This window comes from Chrysoperla carnea, chromosome 1 (genome assembly GCF_905475395.1).
Source record: "Chrysoperla carnea chromosome 1, inChrCarn1.1, whole genome shotgun sequence".
Lineage (NCBI taxonomy): Eukaryota > Metazoa > Arthropoda > Insecta > Neuroptera > Chrysopidae > Chrysoperla > Chrysoperla carnea.
This window is the reverse complement of record NC_058337.1, coordinates 93,638,328-93,662,161: the sequence shown is the minus strand read 5'-3', so window position 1 is coordinate 93,662,161 and position 23,834 is coordinate 93,638,328. Positions and strand designations below refer to the sequence as shown.

At 28.1% G+C, this 23,834-nt stretch overlaps 1 protein-coding gene across 1 annotated transcript; it reads left to right on the top strand.

Moving 5' to 3' along the window:
- The first annotated feature begins 6,534 nt into the window (after positions 1–6,534).
- Positions 6,535–8,620, top strand: LOC123292310. Its single transcript, XM_044872912.1, has 3 exons — positions 6,535–6,647; positions 7,189–7,554; positions 8,310–8,620. The coding sequence occupies exons 1-3, from the start codon at positions 6,620–6,622 to the stop codon at positions 8,618–8,620; spliced, it is 705 nt and encodes a 234-aa protein (XP_044728847.1). The 5' UTR covers positions 6,535–6,619.
- Positions 8,621–23,834: the final 15,214 nt, after the last annotated feature.

The following is a 23,834-nucleotide window of genomic DNA, read 5'->3' as shown; positions in this document are numbered from 1 at the left end:
TCGACCAATACTATTATATTTGAGAATGTGATTTATTGTGCCTCAAAAGAGATTTAAGTGCCATTCTCATACGTATTAGAATAGTGCCATTATTTTTTTTTTATTTAATTTAGAGCATTTTTAATGCGGGAATAATTCATAAAATACGAAGGAAAAATTTGACATAAAATGAAACTAGTCGCTTAAATTAGTTATACGTATTTTATGAATATTCCAGTTACTCTTACAAAATTGAAAAGTTTATTATAAAAGACAAATTTTCAAGAAAAAGTGGCTCAAATTGAGATTTATTTATACACATGTTCAACAGAGTTATTGCCTGACTTTTACCATCCAATGTCACTTTTTTGAAAACTTTTTTATTTTATAATTCTAGTTTACTCGAATTAAATCATATCAAAACTAATACCGTCCATATATATTAATATCAATAATTTGTTAAAGATAAGTGGCCCAAAAAATAGAAACTTAATTCCGTCCAATAATAAAAAATTAAAACAAGAACGTATATTTTAAGGAGCTTTGTATTTATTTGTAAATATTATATAACAAGTAAAGAATATTTTTTTAAATGTTAAATGAATGGTAAGAAAGGGTTGTTATAATTATTATCTATACGTATTGTACAGTCATTATTAATTATTTATATTTATTAATTATAATGTTAGTTAATTTTCCAATATAATTATAATTAATATTAGTCCAAGAGCTCACCATTTTGACTTTATTTACAGCGATAAAATACCCGTCAGTACTCGCATCAATAGATTTGCTCTAGAGTTCTACACATGCGTCAAATATTGCGCCCGTTAAATATTATTTAACTTTGTAAATCATAACCGCTACATAATTTTATATAAATTTATTTTGTAATGCACCAGCTAATTAAAAATAGTTTGATTTCGTGATTATTGACTGATGTTGGAGAGTGAAAATTTTAGAGAAGAAAAATAATCTAAATAATAATTAAATTCATTTTAACTAATTTCACCATATTTTTATCACAATTTTTTTGAATTTACTGAATATGACTTATTAGACCAACGAAAGTACACGAACAGGCCTACAAATTTCCGAAGTTATGTATTTTTCCAATGTATTTTTGCTTACACCTTAAAATCTGATAATTTTTGAAGCACTTGAAAAAACTTTATTTTTAAAAACTGTGGATAGATAAAATTCTATCACGATAAATAAAGTTTAAACCCCATCTACCATTTGAAAAATATACTAGTTATTTATGTTTTAAATCAAGCGTGGGCAAAATGATCATAACGCGAGTGCTGGCGGATTAAACAAGTCTCGTATCCACAATTAAATATCAGAACCACAAAATATTTCAAATGCTATAACAGTTTCTATTCAGTATTTATTTCAAAACCTTGTAATTATTTTAAAAGCGATATATCTAGACCATTGACATTAAGTATAAAAGTGGTCTCGATTTTCGGAGATATGAATTCCGACACATTAAATCCTCAATTCAAAACATAGCTGATTTAATTAGGTAGATTAAAATATTAACTTTTTCTATCACCAGCCGAAGCCGATTCTCAATGATAAAACAAGTGTATTATCAAAATCCATACGGTGAGTTCTCATCTAGTTTAATAAACAATTTTATTATAATTTTCTCTCGTTTTGTCCGTACTTAAAATGAAAGTATTATCATAATAAAACAAAAAAAACCAAAGTAATTAATTCAATTTTTGTAGTTTCTTTTTTATATTACAAAGAAAAAAAACGCTTTTTATTTGAAAAAAAATAACTAAGACCAAATGTGTATTGTATAATTATTATATTTATTATTTAATTTTAAGCTTTTTTTTTTTGTTAATTACTTTAATTTTTAATTACGAAAGAAAAAATACAAAGTAACATTTTTTAAATTATTTGTAATTAATTCTACATACAAGGGTTACTTTTCCCGTGAGACGTTTGATGTTTTCAATTTCGGGTTAATTATTTTAACATTTCTAATTATTATCGATTTTGAAAGATATAAAACAAACAATTATATCTGTACATAATATCAATCTAATTTTCCAAAAAAATGTGTCAACTACAAATTTTTTTAAAAATAATATTTGAATTTATTTCGATATCAGGGCTTCAATTTCTTAGTGTTCAGTTTGTAAAATTTGGAGAAAAAAATTTTCATACTAGGTATTTAATATCTAACTTAAATACTTTCCGAGAGAAATGATTTTTCACCGTTTCTAACTAATTATAAAATGATAAAGGTAGTTGAAGAACAGTTTAATTTATAAATCGTAATAACATTTCAATTTGTTTAAGAATGTAGGAGCATGACTTTTGATGATAGGTTGCCTTTTACTCAAAGGATATGATGTAAAATTTCAGTTTATAGGTTTCCATGTAAATTTTTAAGAAAAAAGTGATTGAACAAGTGAAATTTACCAAATATAAAAATCCCCCGAAAAAATTTTCAGCTACGTAACCCTAAACTAGCACTTGAAAAATAGCTAAAAACACTCTCAAAATCATTAAATTACCTTTCAAGCAAAACCAAAAAAATCAAAATCGGTTCATCCGTCTAGGCGCTATGATGCCACAGACAGACAGACACAGGCACAAAGCAGCCAAACTTATTACAACCCCTTCTTTTAGTTCGGGTGTTAAGAGAAATTTATAAAAACGACATATTTTAAATACATTCTGATATTCGTCTGCATGCATAGTAAAATTCATCATCAAAATTGAAAATAAGATTAGAAAAATTTCAATCCTAAATCTACCTTGCTTGTACATCTCTTATATGGATGGAGATACTTGGTCTTTTTCTTTTCTATATCATTGCTAATAATTTTTACTTTCTATTAAAAAGTTTTGTTTAATTGTTTTCACTTCTTTCCAAGTGAAAATTATTAAAAACTTGCAAAAGATGTTTTTTTTTGAGATTTCTCAATTTTCAAAAATGGATACCTAAGCTAAAATTTTAACATTTCTTTTAGTAAAAGTCTATCTATACAAAAATTTAGATCCTTTAAATCGAATATTGTTGTCATGCTCTTTCATCCTTGTGAAAAATGTTGAAGCTCGCAATTTAATCGAAAACATAAAGTTCTGTTCCACAAAATTTTCGAATTCTTTAGTAATTTAAAAAATGTATAAGGTATTTTTGCAAATTTTTAATTTTTTTTACTATTTTATTATTGTATTATAATATACCTGTAACAATTTTATTACATAAATGTTACAGTAATTATGGGACAGTGCACCAGTTCTAGTCTAGTGTTAATATGTAATTTTTGAAGTTATCATTGTAAGTAGTTTATTTGATAATTTCGTGCATTTTTCTAAATAAACTACATTAAAAAAAAATATCTATTCATTTGATAAAAGTTTTGAAACTATTTTTAATATTATTATCAAGAAAAATGTATTGAGACTTTAGTGAAGTATTATAATATTTTGTATAAATGGTCTCAAAATTTACGTAACAATAATATTTTTAATATTTTTGTTTGTATATTATAGGCATTAATGGATACTCTGATATCAATAATCCAAGTATTTGTACACTTGCGAAAAACACGTGCTAATTGTTTACTCCAAGTATATTCTATAAAAAATCCTAGTATTTTTGAATTTTTATTTAGTGCCATTCTTTTACTCCATCGTTTTATTAACTTTATGTAAGAAAATCTATGTTAATAAAAAAAAAATTAAAAATTGTAATTGTATAGTTTAATTAAGACAAAAATGTTTATAAAAATAAAAAAAGGACCAAATATTTTATGTATAATGTTATTTTAAGGTTCTTCTAAAATGAAAAAATTGATTGTATTGTCGTTATAAAAACTTGTGTACAAAATTTTGACACAATATTTTTCGTTTTCATATGGTACACATATACTCACAAATACAAATACAAAATTTTTCCTATTTATTTTCAATTTTTACAAATTATTCAGTTTATTTTGAACGTTAAGCAGTATTTTTGTAAGTGTATGTTACCAAATGTATTATAACATGTACCGATTTTAAGAAAAAAATATTTTATTAAAATTTTTTTGCCAAAATTTGCCATTTTTAATTTATGTTTTTATTTTTATTACTAGTAAAGTAAATATAAAATATACAATGTTTCAAAAAGAGTTAAAATGCATCACACTTGTGTAAATAATTTTACTAAATATTCTGGGTAAAATAATATTTGATATTTATTACATCAATAATTAATTAAATTTTCACAACTGTAGGAAGTAAAGGAATTTATCTAAATTAAGAAATAGTTGACTTCGAGTTGAGACATAGTTATTGAAATAAATACCACAATACACGAAATAAAATTGTACATTAAAAAATTCTGTTTAAAAAATACAGTAAAATAACATACAACAGACTTACATTTCGCTAAATATCGATATTTCGATTGCAACGCAATCATCGTCAGCAGCTAAATTAATTCGTATAGCACATAAGAAACATTTTCATAAAGTTAAAAATGAATATGTATAACATTACCAACAATTATAGTAACACTTACAAAAAATAAATAAATATACAAAAATTATCACAAATTTGCAAAAACAATTTTCTCAAAACCACCAAACTTTTTGGTGGTAACATTTAACAACAAATTACTTAGTGGGTTTTGTGGGTTCGATATTTAGAGAAATGTAAGTCTGTTGTATGTTTTTTAATTGTATTTTTTAAATAGAATTTCTTAATATACAATTCTATTTCAAGTATCGTGATATTTATTTCAATAACTATAACAAACCCTTATTTTGACGAATAATTTTTATATTCAAGAGAAAGATAATTAAGCGGCATTTTATGTGCGGGATACTAGAACTTACAAATCAATTTAACTTTCTATAATCATTAAATCTATCCTATCGATTTTCGTTGATTTTTTTCGGCAATAATGCGTTGTACACTTTAGCCGCGCTATAAAAATTGACAATTCTATTTTCACAACATAATTTTAATAAATTCAAATTTTTTTTTAAATACAGTCGAGAACCTTCTTCTTTTTTCAATTTGAACTTTTGAAGTCAGTAGAAAAATTTCCACACAATATCCATTAAGCTTAGTTTTTTATAAGACATAAAATTGAAGCCGATTTAAAAGGCCCCAAAGCTAAATGTTATTAAGTCGAAATATTTTCGTTGCGGATGAAATTCTAATTTATATTTCCGAGGATTTTTACATTAATTTATTGTATGTTTATCATGAACTGCACCCTAAATATACAGTATGTACATTTTTTTTTAAATAATTTTGACGAAATTTATTTAGCAATTGAATTTAAATTTATAGAAAATCAATTTAAATTGATTATCGTTTTATTGTTATTTTTTGACTATGTAGTAATAAAAATGAACAACATAAATAAACATACAGCTAGTGAACCAAAGAATTGTATTTTAATTGTATTTTGAGAGTGAACTCGAATCACAGTTTCCTTGTAAAAAGAAAAAGACAAAAAATAATTGTAACCATTTTGTTTGTTTTTTTGTAATTATCATTTTTCTTAATATCAGTTATTGGCTATTGTGTCATATTAATTATGTTTGAAATAAAAAAATAAATTTAAAAAATTTAACTTTGACTTTTGTTTCTTCGCTTTCGAATTTCAGAGTATGCGCTTAGTGCAGTTATAAATTGAGCGTCACTTCGTAAGTTCGTAGAGCTATAGGATCACACTGTTTTCAATTACATGAGGTAGGTAAAAATAAAATAAGTGATAAAAAATATGTCAAAATATGTGTCCAATATAATCAGAGCTACATAAACTCAGTTAGTAAGATTTTTACTAGTTGGTAATATTTTTTTTAACCCTGAACGAAAACGAGGATTATAAGTTTAACCGCGCTAAATGTGTCTGTCTGTGACATCGTAGCTCCGGTTGAACCGATTTCGATTTTTGTTGTTTATTTGGAAGATAATTTAATGGAGAGTGTTTTAAGTGCAAATTTAGGATTCCGTAACCGAAACCAGAGACATTAATCTTCAAAATCGTTTCGTTTGGAGAGAGCGTTTTTGTTTATAACATTAATTGACTGAATATGCAAATATTCAACTACATTCAGGCGACAATAACAGTTAAGCGTTAGTTAGCGACAATAACAGTTTAGTAGTTACAGTTAAGAAAGTGAAAAAAAATAGTCCTATTACACTGTTACTGTCCTTTTAAACTTACAATTGCAATTAGTGTACTACACTGAGTCAAAAAGGACAAAGTGGAGACTAAATTTTCAAGGATAGGGGCCCTTTTCCCTTTCCATCTACAGCAACAGTGCACTCAATTATCTCCAGCACTTCTCCAACAACAGTGCATAATAAGTTTTCGATTTGAAGCCAACGCAAAAAAATACTTCAAATGAAATAAGAAAAGCATTTTATCCACCCCTGTATTTGTTACCTAAAAGTTTTTGACAGTTGACATCAACAGAAAATGTCAAATTATTTTGTATTTATATTTATTTATTCATATAATTAATTTATAATAATTATGTATGGGTAAATTATGGATATTAATAAGAAATAAAAAAAATTTAAAGAAGTTAAAAATGGAAATTCATGGAAATTGTCAATAAGCCAAAAAAATAATTGGAAAAACTTTTTGAAGTGAGCTTAGCCTCTGATGGCGGCGCACCATTCTCCATATCAACGTAATACATTATTTTTTGCTTAATTTATAATTGTAAAAGAAAAAATAGATTTATGGCTGGAGGAAAACTCTCAGAATTTATTTCTGTGTAAATTATCCATGAATTCAATTAATTCTGGCAGCAATAATAGATGGTTTCGTGTGCAAGTTGGTGAATTTTTTGTTTTTTGGGACTCTGAAACGGATGGAAGTGGTCCCTTTCAATCCTTTACCTACATGAGCAAGCAAACCATTTTTATCGAATTCAATTTATTTTTAACATCATCCTCAATGTCCTCCCTCAATGTAACAAAGCTCAATCAGCGTTATAGTTTCTTTTTAAAAAGTCACGTACCAATGGGAAATTTTAAAAAAAAAATTACTGGAATAAATGTTTAAAATTTTAAGAAGGTGTCCCACGGTCTCACGACAAAATAATGAAATTACAATTTAAAATTGCACGTCTTATTTTACTCCAGCCAACTTAGATTATAAAATAAATCATACATGTTTAGTCCTTGAGTCATTCAAATTCTTTTTTAAATCTTTTGTTTTACAAACAGCATCAAAAAATCGAATAAATCAAAACATCTACTATCGTGCTCCTAGAAGATTCATAGCAAACGATCGTATTAACGCTCGTACATCCACCTCACGCGATACCAGTTATATTACATCAGAAAGTACTCCATCGCGACCAGGTGGCACCCCAGCACAAGCAATAATTAACTACGAGCCACGGCGAGGCTCGCATAAATATATGAGCAGTCAAGAAGCAACGCGAACACCATCATTTTACAGCTCGCAAGATGAAGAAGATTTGGAATGGTTAGACAAAATAATAGGTGCTCCTATAAGAGACAGAAAAAAACTGGCACCAAAACCTATAGACAAACCGGTTCCCCCCAGGCCTAGGAGTATTCTAAAAAGTAAAACATGATATAATAAAAATTAAAATTAAAAGAAATAAGTATCTTTTGCTTTGAAATTGTTATTAAATGTGTATACGCCGTTAAATATTTACTAAGCTTTATTGAGTTTCACCTGTCCGTTGTTCGAAATAAAATTTTGCAAGTTAAATTTTACTCACTTCCCGGTTTCCGATTGAGCAGAAATTTGTATACCTATGTATTTATGTCATAGTATAATGTCTACATATATGTATGAGTATTACTTATACAAAAAAATTTCAGTAGATCTAGATCAGTTTTTTGTATTTTATAAATACGTATTTCGACTACCAAATAGTCATCATCAGTATGAATTAGCTAATCGTAATTACTCTTATGTTACTCGTTGCTAATTTGGTGGCGGACTGTGCAGTCGATGATGACTACTTGGTAATTGATATACGTATTTATAAAATACAAAAAACTGATTTAGGAAATTGGGACAAAAAGCGAAATTTATTTCGAAATATCCTACAGTTTTTTTTTCATTTATTATCTTTGATAATTCTTATATTACTTATACATATATATGCAATAATAGTGAACGAAAAGAAGAAGGCAACTCGGCTCCGGCAAGTTGGAAATTTTAATTGCAACCATTTTCGTCAAATCAACTGTTTGAATTTAAATTAATGGGCACATAGAATTCTCATTTTGTTTATTCTGGAGATATTCATTATTTTTTAATATTTTTTCCAAACTAACCGAATTAATATACTTTTTTTGTTTTAAAGAACAAAAGCGTCTTTATTCAAATTCGTTGCTTAGAACAAAAATTAACTCAAATCGCCAAACTTCAACTACTCTTACACCATGGGTAGAAGAAAGTCGAGAACAATTTATGAATACGCTTACCCAAGGATCGTCGCACCGACAACTCGGAGAAATGAAAAAAAAATCTTATTTTCCCAATTACCCTGGCTTACGTGATACAGATGTTTTAGGATTGGAGCTTCCAACTTTTGAAAATACAGCTTCTGATTATGAAGATACTGAGCAAGAGATACCTAAAGATAAAGGAAGGAAAAAGGTTATGTTAACTTAAAAAAAATATATTAATACATATTTTTTTACAACAAAAATGCTGTATGAAATTAATATGAAAATTTGAACCATTTTTGCGGAGCTTTGCTTTAAAAGGATGCTTCAATTTTTTTAATCTATATACAAAAGAATTTTATTAAATTATCTGAATAAAAAATTGAAACAAAAAAATTATAAATATTTTTAAAAATCATTGTATAAGGTTTTCGATTCAAGATTTCGTGTTTTCCTACTTAATAAAGTGTGTAATATGGCTGTGTAACAAATTATTTTAAGGAAAAATGCCATGATCCAATGTCTACAAGTAAAAAAAAACTCTTACTGATATCCTATACCGTTTTGTTTTTAAAAGTGTATAGCTCATATCTGATCACGCTTTAAAAATTATCGGAGTTTACGTCACCATTTCTAAAAAAAAAATACAAATTAAATGGCCTAATTCCGTAACATGGCGGAAATTGTTTATTTTTAAGCAAAACGTAAAAACGCAAAAATGCAAAAGGCGGAAAATGGAGATTAAGATAAAATTAATTACTATAATAAACCTGATGAAATAAGTTCAATGGCGGGCTTATGAACCAAAAATTAGCTCTAGCAGTCTAATTTCATTTTCTATAAGAAGTAACTGATGTTCGATTAACATATTTGCCATTAGTTACTTTCCATATCACCAAATTTACAAAAGTTTTGTCGTCAGAATTGTAGTGTTGCTATTCATATAACTGTTACAGTTATTTATTAGGTATAATTTGCAAATAAATTATTTTCAAGGTCTTATAATTAATAAAATCTATGTATGTCTTTATTTTATCGATCTAAGATTTTTTATGACTAGTAATATAATTAATTATTTGCCGCTTTGTTTTTACTATTTTATGCAAACAAGGCACCTGCCGCATATTATAAACGATTAAATGGAGTCATTTTTTAAATTTTATACTAGCTCTAACCCGTGACTTCGTTCAATATTATGCTACGATAGGTAATCAGGAAAATTGTCAGCCAATAATAATTGTAGTCAATTAGATTAAAGTATTTGTAGTCAATTAGATCTATCTTAATATTTTAGAAATAAAATATAGATGTATTTGACATTCTAGTGATAATTGAACTTAAACAATTTGAAGAAAAAAATAATTTTATATAATTCTTTAATTTTGTGTCTTCCATTGGGTAGACACAATTCATGATTATTATCTAGTGATCTAGTCTAGTCTATTCATAGTTCTTATTAGAACGGATAATATTTAAAATTAGATAGCTAAAAAAACAAGGATCCTTCTATCTATCTATTTGTAGTCGGGGGTCTTCCTTCCTTCATAAACAAGTTTTGAGCCTCCGATCAAATCTTTTTGAATTCAACGATTTTCAAATGAAATCGGGATTTTGATATTCCTTTATGCTGGTTTTCATCTTTTGTGTGGTAAAGTTTTAGTTTAATCATATACCCATAATATTCATTCTGCCTATGATAAATTATAAATTCGTAATTATTAACACATTGAGATATAATTAATTAAAAATTCAAATTAAGATTTTTGTTTTTCTTAATCATAGCACCTGTATTAGAGTGAAATTTAATCTAATTAATATTTAACTTTCTGAAAGAAAGGATCTATTTTCACCTCGAAAATGAAAATAAAAATGTTTGTTTTATAATCATAAATCTCATGGTTGATTAATTTGAGTTTTTAACTCATGGGTTTAAGTAAAGGACTTTTTAATGAATCCTGTTTTTACTTTGTGAGGTTTGTTTATGTTCTTTGTTTATTAATTATATTGTTTTATGTATACACACAAGGACTAGGTTAAATTACTAATAAAAGTATAGATACTTTAAGTTATTCTCGTAGTCAAAACATTACTTGAAGTTACTGAGGTAATGAGGTCCAATGCCGAAAATATTCATTTAAGTTATAGAGGCTTTGTGTGCTAAGTAAAAGTGATTTTAGGATATGTAATAGATTAATTGTTTTGATCTCTAAAGATCATATTTACTATGGTTTATTTTCAAATTTCGATTCGTATCTATTTACACAATATTCTAATTTTGTTCAAATATAATTTATAATTTTATTATTAATATTTATATACCTAATATATATGTTTATGTAGGTCGTTATTGATTCAGTCAAGCACGTGTTATTAAGCATTTTTTTTTTTTTCAAAAATTATTATATGTAATTTTAAACATTTTAATTTTTTCAATATAATATAGGTAGTCTTATTTATATTGAGTGTCAAATGGAATTAGTTATTTGATTTTGTGTATTAATATATTTTTTTATATCAATTTATATTAAAAATTTATATTTATTTTTCAAAATAACGCAATTAATCGTATAGTGTTGTGTTAATGAACCAGTGGATACACTCGAAACAAAAAAACGCAAACTAGCGCCTTTTCTTAAGACTAGGATAATGATAGATTAAAATAGCTTAAGGCGAAATTCAACAAAAAAAAAGAGCAAGCAGTTTTCCAGTGAAACTTTACAACTTATAATACCAGAATCACGTTATGTGGAATCAAAAGCAAGCACACATAATAAAAAAAAATGGCTTACAAGCATAAGAAATTAAAAAAATTAAAGAAGGAAATGAATTAATTGGGTTCGAAGATGAATATGATGAAGAGAAATATGACTTAAAATTTTTTTGTCAATTAAAAGCTACTTTTACATCTAAATAGTCTTTTTAATCAATTTTTGAGCATAAAAATTCCTTTATTATATTTTGGCCAGAAATGTGATATAAATACTCCACTACGAAATCATTAATTAAGAATAATAATCAATTGAGTATTAATTGACCACAAAGAGAAAGACAAGGAAGAATAAGAGTGGAACACGGAAATACTTGACTCTTACGAACTACAAACTTTGAAATTCTCGACTAAGCAAGCGAATAGAAGCTAAGTAAAATTCGTTGACAAATCAAGAAAAGAGCATTTTATTGATTTTCCAAAACTTTGTCTATGGAACCATTGTACACAAACGAAATCGTGATCACATAAAATATATAATCTTGTTATCCAGTTATTATGTATTTTAAGATTTTTGTAATATAGTGCAGATTAAACATGCGCACGCTTGACCCATTTGATTTTTAATTTATCTTTTCGACATAAAAGTCGATTAAAATTTATTAACATAAAAAAGTAATATAATAATATTTGCCAAAAAAAAGATGTATTTAAAAATAATATCACGTACTTGGGTAAAGATGATTTTACTTGGTTACTGCTGCCGTTCCATGTTGCCTAAAGGCAATACATAATGTTTTTTTTTTTTTTTTTTAATGTTATTAAATATTAAGTAAGTGATGAACAATCATCAATATATATGATGATGAAAGCAGGTTTTATTATGATCAAAATTACTTCAATTATTTTATTAATAATAATAAAAGCACAATCTTTTAATTTATAACAGCTAGCAGGTGCCATTTGCATTAAAACATACACAACACAAGTCAAGGTATGTATCGTTGCGATCGTTGTATAACATTTTGCTGGGTTCCGCGCTCTCTAGCAATGAACAAACCATATGATAATTTATGGTATTTCACATGTGTTTTTTTTTTGTTAATTTATTATATACTCGTTTTTAATAAAAAAAATTTAACTTTGCAAATGTTGACCGATTGCGGAAGGTGATTTGTTTTTTTAAACGCCCCGCACGAGCCTTAAAATGGTTTTCGTCAAAACTTTCTGAAAATAAGGGTTCCAGTTCCTTTTCGTTTTTGATAGATTAAGTCTTTACAGGGACTCATTCTCTCTACAACTTAGATTTCGCGTTATATTTAGGCTAGTTCCTTCAGATATCAGAAATATAAAAATGATATGTACACTATAGGCCATTTTCATGAGAGGGCTCATCTCAAACGCCTCTTTCACCCGAGCCTATCGTTCCCAAAGCAAGTTTCTCCGTAATTTACCGAATCAAGAAATGGCTACAACAAGTCCATCTAGATTACTGGTACTTTGTGCAAGGCATGCTGATGATGACACTTGTAGGATTTGTTTGGAGGACAATTTAACCTCCATTCATGTTATTTGCACCAGCGAAGCATGAATTCTGGGGTAAATTCCGGCAGAGAAGCTGTGGGCTTTCTGCGCGGCAGATGTCTCGCCTTGACAAATTGCTCTCAAGGAGGGCAAAGCGGACCCCTTGGTGCTAGGAAATCATTTGTGTTATCCATCTTATGTATTATTATTAGCCCATTTTCATAAAGACTGAAACTTCGTATATGACTTCGTTATGGCAAACCTAATTGTGGAACAAAATGAAAATTGAAAATTTTTTTAATGTTTTTTATTGTAATGAAAGTAGAGGGAACGATTGTGAGAGCAAAAACGTTTAACTTGCAGCAAGCACTTACGCTGGTATGCACTGGTATGGTCAAACCTCGTGGCAAGTCTTTTTCTAAATATGCTACCTAACATGTATAATTCTCTAAACAGATTAGTACCTAATACAAGCCTGGACCCAAGCCTGGCCCAAGCTTTTTTCCTATTTTTCTTTCTGAAAAATGTTTTTAGTTCAGCATTATGAATCCACGTGTGAATTTTTAACTTATTAATTAATCACTTTTGAAAAGGGTTACTATATTGTGGACTATGTAGAATACCATTTTATAGTAAAAATTAACCCCTCCCTCAAATACTTTGTAACGAGGGTTAGAATGATGCATTAGAAAGCTTTTTCATTTCTCTGTAGAATGTGTTTTACTTATTCTCGAACAAGTTTTTTTGGCCAGGCTACGCACTGTCAAAGTTAGACACTTAAACTTTATTAAAAATTTCAATCATTTTCATTCGAAGCATTCAAAGCTTCATTTCTTTGCAGAATCCTTTTTTAATCACTCTCGTACGAGTCTTTTCTACTGAATTACGTAATGTTTAAGCAAATTCGTAAGTGCCCATTTGCTATCATTCGTACCTTAACTAGATTAATTCTAAACATTGTTGTTGAAGTCAGTAAAAGGAGCTTCTAAAGAATTCTTAATGTATTCTTACAAAGGGGTTAATGAAGTCTTACAATTAGTCTTACAATGCCACGTATCAAAATCAATGCATCTTGAAAACTTCATTTAAGAGAAAATAAAGGCGTTTATAAATCTTTGATAAAACGTCTTTAAGAACTCATAGAGAGAGAGGTATATTTAAAAGTTCATAAACTCTTAAACTAGTCTTACAACACAGAGTCGAATTACTAATTAATTAATTCTTAAGATTTCTTAAAAATGACTTTAGTTTAAGGCACATTATACTATCTGATAATATGCTACTAAAAACTTTCTACAAGTATATGAAAAAATAAAAAAAGTTTTTGTCAATCAAATAATCGAATCGATTGTAGAATCGAACCTATGCATTATTTCCAATGTTTTACATAAATTTCATATCAATCAAACGCGTATAAAGCTATAATAACATACTGAATTGAATAAAACTATTATTGGAAGCATATGATTTTTCCATAATAATCTATGACAGCTACCTTTACTTGACTAGACAGTACCTTCATATCATGGGTACTTATTATTTGTTATAAAAAATCTGAATAAAATATTTATTAGATCATATTATATGTCATAAATATTAACATGCATTTTATTTTTATATTAATAAAATATTATGCAAAATAATATTTTATTTCTGTGAAATGGTCAGCTGGACTTTTTCTTTTTATCTATACCAATAATCTATCATTTTAATTTTCTTTTATTCCAAAGTAATAACAGTTTATTACTGTACTTCATCGACCAGTTGAATGTTATGAAAACTTTTTTATGTTTGTAGGTACTAAAAACCTGTTCATATTAAATCGAAATGTCGAAATATAATTTTGATTTAAATAGATCAAATGAAGATCAAATTATTCATATCAAAGCTTTTGATGGACAATACTTATTATGCTGATTGTTTTTAATAAGTAACATAACATAGGTTGTAATAGGTATTTACAAATATACAAATGGGATAACAGCATTATTAACCTACGCGTGCGAAATTTGCATAACGAGTGTGAAGCACGAGTTGGGAAATCACAGAAGTACGTTAATAATGCGTTATCACACGTATATCGTATGCGTATACATAAATGATGAAATAAAGGATAATTGTAATTTAAAATTTGTCATGAGTTGAGAAAAGTAGAACATTAAAAAAGTTACTATGGTAACTTATTAACTTCCCAGAAGAATGTAATGAGCTCGATTTTGAAAATCTCCAGTTTTACATATTTCCGCGGTTTCCAGGCCTTAATATCCAAATCAAACTTTTTCAATGTGATGTCTGTGTGATGTATGTGTGTGTGTACGTATGTGAGTATGTTCGTATGTGTGTATGTTCGTATGTTCTTTCGGATTCTTTCGCCTCGATTATCTCGCGAACCAGCTATGACATTAACACGTGATTGGGTTTATTCGACGCATAATCGCGTATTTAAGAACCGAAAGGGTTTTCAGCAGAATTATTTGTGCCGTTTTTTAATGATAATAAAAAAACTGGAAAAACCTGAATAAACAGAATCTGAAAAGTGGATAAAATACATCGTTTATCTATGGAGATAATGATCGTTCCAGCATAAGCTGCAGTACATGTTCGAAAATAATCTATGAAGACTAACAAGACCTTTTTCTTAATGCCCCCCCCCCTCTGAGAAGTTAGTCGTGTGGATTACAGGGGTCGCACTCACACGACTTCAGTACCACACCGACTATGTACTGCAAATTTATTATAACTTAGATTTTGACAGTAATTTGGCTAATTTGATTGGTTGAAATTAATGTAACTCCTTTTTAAGCTAATTTGATTGAGATTTGAGTGAGAAGTACTTCTTACCTCACGGGCGTAAATAACTAGTACTTTTATATACGTCCGTGAGATAAGAACTACATTTTTTATTAGGATATTCAGATATATATTTATAAAAGTTTAGCTTTCTAAAAGTTTAAAAGAAACCAATTATACTTGTTAATTTATATTTTTGAACATTTGACTTGTAAAAATTGTAATTATAAATTAATGAAATTAAAAAATAATGTTTCGAAACACCTATTGCCTATACCTTAAAATAAAATCATACAACGATTGGCATTCATAAACAAAATATTTAATTGAAGTATGTATTTATATTATATCTCCTTGCGTGTTCTTTTTCATGTAATATAATTTTAAATTCAATTTAATTATTAACGACCAACCGCGGCACGCTGGTCAATTTGTTTACTTATCAATAAATAAATTTACAATATAAAGGTGAATAAAATTTATTAGCCAAAATAAACAAATTGGTTAAACATAATCAATGGGACAAATATAGTTACCCTTTCGTTAAATTGTGTTCTTAATGCAACGATTTTATAATTAATGACTTAAGTATTGTAAACAAGTTTTGCTTTATTGTACGGTACATATATATAAACCAAATACAAGCTTTGTAGTCAAATAATGTGTTATTTTTAGCTTTGCTACGCAACTACAAAAATATATAATGTATTGCGTGCAAGTGCTGCTTTTAAATCTGATAATATAGATATCGCTCTTCAATCAACTATAGTCGTCTCTGTTCACTATATGATGGATCTTCGATGAGCTCATAATTAAATTAAAATTTTGTTTTTATACTATCGACAACCTTATATTTTTATGGTATTATTATAAACTACAAGATTGTCTAAATATTTTATATAGTTTTTTATCACACTCTCTAGATTTTTTGATATAGAAATATCCAATTGTAAAGGATAACCTATATGGAAAATTTTATTACTCTTACCTGATCGCCCTTTATGTGTCTTAATCATAGTTTATTTATACCACTAACTCTAGGATGAAAACTTACTCTGCCAATTCCCATTTACAATCAGATATCGAATAAGCAGAATTTACACCATTACTTTGAAAATAAATTAAAACGGATTAAAAAACGAAGAAGTTATAAACATTCAAAGATTGTCACCCGTCTCTTTCTTGCAAAACAGAGTTTTATATGTAATCTCTATGGCGATACTTAACAATGACGTCATTTTTAAAATATCTTCCTCTTTGTTTAATTAGGAGTTTTAAAGGTTCATGTTCATTTTTCATGTTTATGTTTTTATGTTTACTTCTAAAGATTTTCAAAAACCAACTTCACTTTTCTGTCCGTATTAAAAATCATCTGTAGCATGTAGCGATTAAATTAAAGAAATTATACTAATGACAAAACAATAATATGAGTGAATTCACGATTTTTGTTTTGTTTTAAAAGTCAATCACACATTGCACAGAAAATTATCCCCTGCACACACTAAAAATCTACTCACATATGCTGGCATATAGCCTTTAGGTAAATAAAAAAAATGATAAATTTGCATAAATATATACATTAAAGATAAAAGTGTAAGTAATAAAGCATATTTTTATTTATTTATTAAATCTGGTGTAAAAACTTCACACGACCTCCGCTTAATTTTAAGAATAAAATCTATACTTAAAATAAATTCACCACTTAGAAGCTCGATCATGTAATAGCACTTTTCTACTTTGCTATTTGTGAAAGCTAAAAATTTGATGGGAAACGATTTTTATCAAAAATTTTTTTATCCCACTTTTAAAATTTTCTGTATAGGCCTGCACAAAATTCTTGAAATTTGTGCTATTCTAAAAATTGCTTAAAAAAACTATGACTAATAATTTTTTTCGATATATCTTATCATCTCTGCCGCTAGGCAAAATATTAAGAGTCAACCCTACTTGTAAATTTGTAGTAGAGCGAGTTTAAAGTTCAGATTTTTGTTAAGTATCTCAAAAAATGGGATCCATCAACCTGTATGACTGTGCAAAATTTCAAATCGATATTCCTATAAATAACGAAAATATGAGAGTGTCTTCATCTTAAATGCGACACATTGTATGTATATACCTTCATCTGGACCTGTATATGGAGATATATATTGAAATAATCAAATTTCCAATTTGATTACTTTTGTCTTCTACTATACAAATTTACTTATATATATATATATATGTTCCTATTATTATAAACATTTTCAAAAATAATTAAAGTCTGCATAAATATTGTATGTCATTTGTTATGTTCACTGTAAAAATAATTATAACATTATATTTTTATTTAAAAGTGCAATGCGTTCAAAATTATTAATGATACGCTTTCAAATATTATTTTATTCTTATAAGAATAAGAAGTTATTATTTGAATTGTACCTATGTTGATAACTGTCAAACTGTATATATTAATTTTCTTTATATTGTACGTCAATTGCAGTAAAACTTATTACTTCAAATTATGGGCACACACAGAGTGCGTAATCACTGCATGCCATTTAGAAGAAGTTCGCCGCAAGTATATCTTCTCTATATATAGCATAATCTTTGACATCATGAAATGATTCACGACCATCCCCTGAATTGTTCGGATGGTACCCTGTGGTTATAGACCGAAGGGCAGAAAGATTGCTTTGTAAAATGATTAATACTTACTTGAAACTTCGTGAGTGGCTTTAGGCGAGTCTACCAAACTTCTCTCTACGTTTTTTTATCAGCAAAAATGAACTATGCATGCATGAAGATTATAGAACAGGAGAAAGATCGCTATGTACTAAAGCATTAGCGTACCTGTCCCTAAAAATTTGTAGAATTTATAGTTCATTTTTAAGCCACCAGCCGCGCTGTCATCAAGAAGTAGTATCTGTGAAGTTAGCTGTTGTTGTTAGCATAATGTACAAATTGATATATCATTTCAAATTAGCGCATAACAGCCCGCTTTTATTGATACTACGTATTGATCACTTATTTTATCCATATTTCGGGGACAATATTTTCTATAGCGATCGTTCTCCTGCCTATATGCTTCATGTATGCATGTAATAACTTTAATTGACAACTGTATATTAGTGCAGTCATCCCAGATTTTTTAATCACATTTTTGGGCGAAAGCCCGACTATTTGGTTACGGTTAGGTTGGTCAAAGATAAGTTCAAATTTGAAAACTCGGGATGCCACCCCTTGGTTTAAATACTGGTTTAAAGGGGTGAGTTTGGTTTTTTTGCAATAACTGCTACACTATTGATTTTAGAGAAAAACGTGCCGAGAAAATGTGTTTAGAACAAAATTCTTTATAAAAAAGGATCCTATGCGTTTTTTTGCGTAAGTCACATATACAATCTACTGAAAAGTGCAAAATTTGAAAAAAATTAATTTTGAAATTTTAAGATACATTGCAATAAATCTATAACAACATATTCTCGTATGTGGATTATTAATGTTTTAGAGGCGCATAAGCTGCTTTTAAATATTTCTGTATGCGCTTTGTTCCGGAGTGCGCAACTTTGGCGACCTCTCGCGCAGAACAACGAGTCATAGTAAACAATTGTTTAGACAAATGTTATTGCCCGTTATGCTGCCTGCAACTTTCATTGAGAGATATAATACAATCTACTGGGAAGTTAGTGCAAAATTTGAAACAAATAATTTTTGCGATTTAAGTATTTTCGGGGAAAGGAATGGAAAAAAGTCTCAATGAAGTTATAGACAGCATAACGTCATCATTTAAATCAGTATGTTATAGCTGATTTTCCTGAATGTTTCAAAACATAATTTATTTTAATTCGCCATCATTGACTAACAGCATTACTACATTAGAACATGTTGCACTGTAATTGACTTGTAAAAAGTTTTTTGTAATAAAGCAAAATACAATTACTTATTAATATATTACTTAATTAATATAATTGTTAGGGTTAAGCATATCCTTTACGATTGCAATCTTTTCCATTTCATTTATATTATTTTATTCTTTAACTTAAATTATGACCTACTTTTTTTTCAAAATGTAATTACAATTGTTCATTTTTCTTCAATATATGGCTCTTCTAAATCGGTAGACAATATCATTTTACTGCACTTAAAATATCGTTATAATTGAACAAAAAACACTTCATTTTAGTTTATCTTCTTTCTAAAAGAAGCAAGGGTAGAATTTATTAAACGAAAACGAAAAATTAAACGAATTTAAAAAATGGTCAGCCTACACTTTTTTGAAAATGCAAAAATACCTTTAGTCTATCTACGTGGGACTTTGGAGGTTTCTAGAGGCTTATTTTCTTAAAGGGAGTTATTCGAGATATCACATCCCAAACGTAAAAAAGAACTACGTAATTTATCATTATCATTTTAGCGCTACAACCCTTACTGAAGCTTGCCTTGCTCGTGCTCCTGCTTTACAAATATCTATTGATTATCATTGGCTACTGGTTATCGAATGATAATCAGTGAATGAACAAATGTATCAATTTTTGCCATACCCGTATCTCCCAAATTAGGCCTCAGATCCAAATTTGGAAAAGAGTTTTTTGTTGCTCTTTATGAGCTAATTTTCGGAAGCTAGGTTTCTACAGTCAATAACAGAACACTTTGTATACATGGACAGTCCGAAGTTTATCATTACCATATAACTGTTTATTTATTATTACCATGTGTTTTATTATCGACTTTCAATATTGTCACTTGACATAGCTCTATTTTTTTCAGCTAGGTGGAACCTTAATTTGAGGTTAAATCATAAGAAATGTTTGTAAGAATTTCTGATAGTGTATGTCTTGTAGGTACCTACCAGAATTTCTTATACAGATTTCTTATATTATTATATACGGACAGCTTAAGGTAGTACCAGCATGAAATCACTTTTCGACAGATTTGGACGAATTTTTTTTCTCGGGTTTATAATAGCTTTATTTATGAATTCCTAAAATTTCATAATTTTTGACCGTTTAGATCGCGAGATATTTAAAGACAAAGTTCGCGATTTTGAGGGTCATGTCCCATTTAAAGCATTTAAAATGTCCGGTCTCTCCAACTATTTTTTATGATATTATTATATATTGAAGAAAAAGTAGAAAAAAATGTTTATACAATACAATTCTAAAAAAAAAATTTAGAAATTAATTTTCACTTTCGAGATATTAATTTTGACGTAAATTGATCGAAATTGGGACGTTGGCATAATTATTTCCCATTTTAAACGGTCAAAATTTCTGAAACTTTGGGAATTAATAGTAAGCATTATTAAATTCTTAAATTTAATTTTTCGTTAAATTCTGTCGAAAAAAAAATTGTACCATTGCTTTAACATAGAAACTGCAAATACCATGCTGGAACATCCTTAAAATCTCTCATCTGCCTGTACGACAATTTTGTATAACTGACGTTATGAAACTCATGATTGGTCTACATGATTTGTAGAAAAAAACACATTTTGAAGAAAAAAAACATATTGCCACTTAAACAAATGTTCCTTAATCAAAAAATAAAATTAACAAAAAAAAAACTAAAAAAACAACAAACCCGTTATCTTTATAATATTAATAACCCTTGCAAAATAACATCCGCACATGAGACCCAAAAAAAAAAAAATAGTTTCGTTTAATTTATTGAAACCCTTCATTTCATTCTTTTTATCTTCATAGAATTTGATATAATCTTATTATATTTCCTTGTTCTTATCGGGGTCAATTAAGACCCAAATCAACACAGACACGTGTTGTTTTAATTGCAAGTCTAGTATAAATATTATAACGGTATCCTTGCAACAGCAACCTGTGAATATTATATTCTGCATGAATCCTTAAAGTCACCTGGTAAAAGATAGATGTGCCATTATCTAACAAAAGCTACGTATGTGTGCATATCCTGACACGCGAACACATGGTAACTAAAAGAAATATTGATATAGGTTAGGGTAAAGAATGTCTACATAATACATTTTTATTCAATTGCAATTTTTTACCTCCATATTATACAAATCTATGTCCTCATCTGTGATCAACTATCCTTACAATAATTTTTATACCATGCATATATGAAATATACATAGTATATTAAGTTTAGTCCCAAGTTTATAACGCTTAAAAATAATGATGCTAGGAAAAAATTTTGTCATAGGTGTTCATAAAATCACCTAATTAGTCCATTTCCGGTTGTCCGTCCGTCCGTCTGTGGACACGATAACTCAAAAACGAAAAAAGATATCGAGCTGAAATTTTTACAGCGTACTCAGGACGTAAAAAGTGAGGTCAAGTTCGTAAATGAGCATCATAGGTCAATTGGGTCTTGGGTCCGTAGGACCCATCTTGTAAACCGTTAGAGATAGAACAAAAGTTTAAATGTAAAAAATGTTTCTTATCAAAAATTAAACAACTTTTGTTTGAAACATTTTTTCGTAAACATCACTGTTTACCCGTGAGGGCGCCAATTAGGCGGAAATTTTATAATTTGTACTATACTTGATTATCAGTTATGTATATGTCACATGTTTGTATGTGTAATGTGATAAAGAAATCAACACTGACTATGCATGGTATTTCACCAATTAACTCAGTCAATTGTTTGTTTTCACTTGTTCTTTCTATAAACGATATCTTTTTAAAGTAATACGAGCGCCAAGGCAAGTTTAGACTTGTGATTGAAATTACTTGTACCTTATTTGCAACTTTGATGATGAATTTTGATTATGAAATATTGAAAGCTAAATAATTTACAAAATTTTCAAGTTTCGATATATTGAAAATTACTCCAGATATCGAAAATTTTTATTCTTACTTTTTGACTTATATTGTCAAGTTATAACATAATTCACCATCAAAATTGAAAATACATATTTTTTTAATTTGGTTCCCCACTACCGTGCTCATACCTACATCCTTAATTAGTCGGGTACAACGGGTTTTTTTTGTTTTAAATAATTTATTAAGGTTTTAACTTTCATTTCAATAGTTTTTTTTTTTAATTTCTACCGACTAAGTTTGGGGAAATCTATAAAAAACATATCACCCATCTATCGTTTTCCCACAATACCAATGTTAAATATGCCTACTTTTGGAGTTATTTATTTATTTTAATAATCGTTCAACCCCCCTTAAATTTTCAGAATTGATTTAGACTTAGTCCAACTTCATATAAAAATAAAAACAAGCCTATTTTCCAAAATTTTTCTGGCGCTCGTACATCTTTAATGGAAAAGTTAGCATTTTTTTACTAAAATTTTTTCTTTGTGGGAAATTGTTTCTGCAAAACTTTCTAATACTACGAGTTCTAGTAGTTCTGTTAGTTTTGTGTTGAATAAAGGAGGCATTATGGATTAAGTTACCGTAATTTTTACACCACCGAAATTCTAAGATTTTAAATATAAAATTAAGATCAAACATATTAAAGAAACATACAAGGGGCTAACAGTAAGTTAGTGAAATATTAATAATTTTCTAGCAAGTTTGCTATTTCGATAATTCGCAGTGAATCCCTAGTAGGTATATTGCTTGAATAAAGCAAACAATCTAAGGTCAATTTTCAATATTTACTAACTGTTTTTCTTCGTTTCATGCACAAATTAAGAAACAATTTAACTAAGAAACTTCATTTCTGAGTAACTATTTCAGACACGAACAAATTCTTAATACTGTTTATTCTACCACATTATTCAAAATAAAACAATGCCTCATATAATTTCCTGATTTGTATAATATTGCTAACTATATACGACAAAATAGTAAGTATATTATTATTAATATAGTAAGTATATATATAGGGTGCAAAAGTAAAACAACAAACAGTTCAAATCCCTTGTTCATTGTTGCCTAAGGCGCAGTCGAGGCTAACAAACACGAGATTTGAGACATTCTTCACTTGCTCCCGTGGTGTGTATACTATTTTTCTGCTCGATGGAGGCGGAAAGCGTTTGGCACAGAGGGACAACCGTTTGGCACAGCGAAACAAATACACCAAAATACGAAGGCGGTTACACTCAAAGTGTGACACACCGTATATACTCATTGGTGCATCGTGCATCTGTTTATAATCCTGTTACTTTTTTAACATTGTATATAGAGGATAAAATGATGATTTTCACTAACATAATATTCTACTAATCTACTGATTGCAATTGTTCTTTTCTTAAATATAATTTATCACCCACAGACAAAATTAAGATGTAATATTTATCAAAATATATTAAAAAATAAATTATTTTTATTTTAATTAATTTCTATTTCTACAATTTATTACTATTATTTATATCAATTCCTTAAAAATTATTAATAATATTTTATAATTATAAATACCGAAATAGCTTCGACAAAAGATCTAAAAACAACCTGCAATCAATTACATTCAAAGAAGCGACGGATTAAGCCATCATCGAGACGTAGACAACATA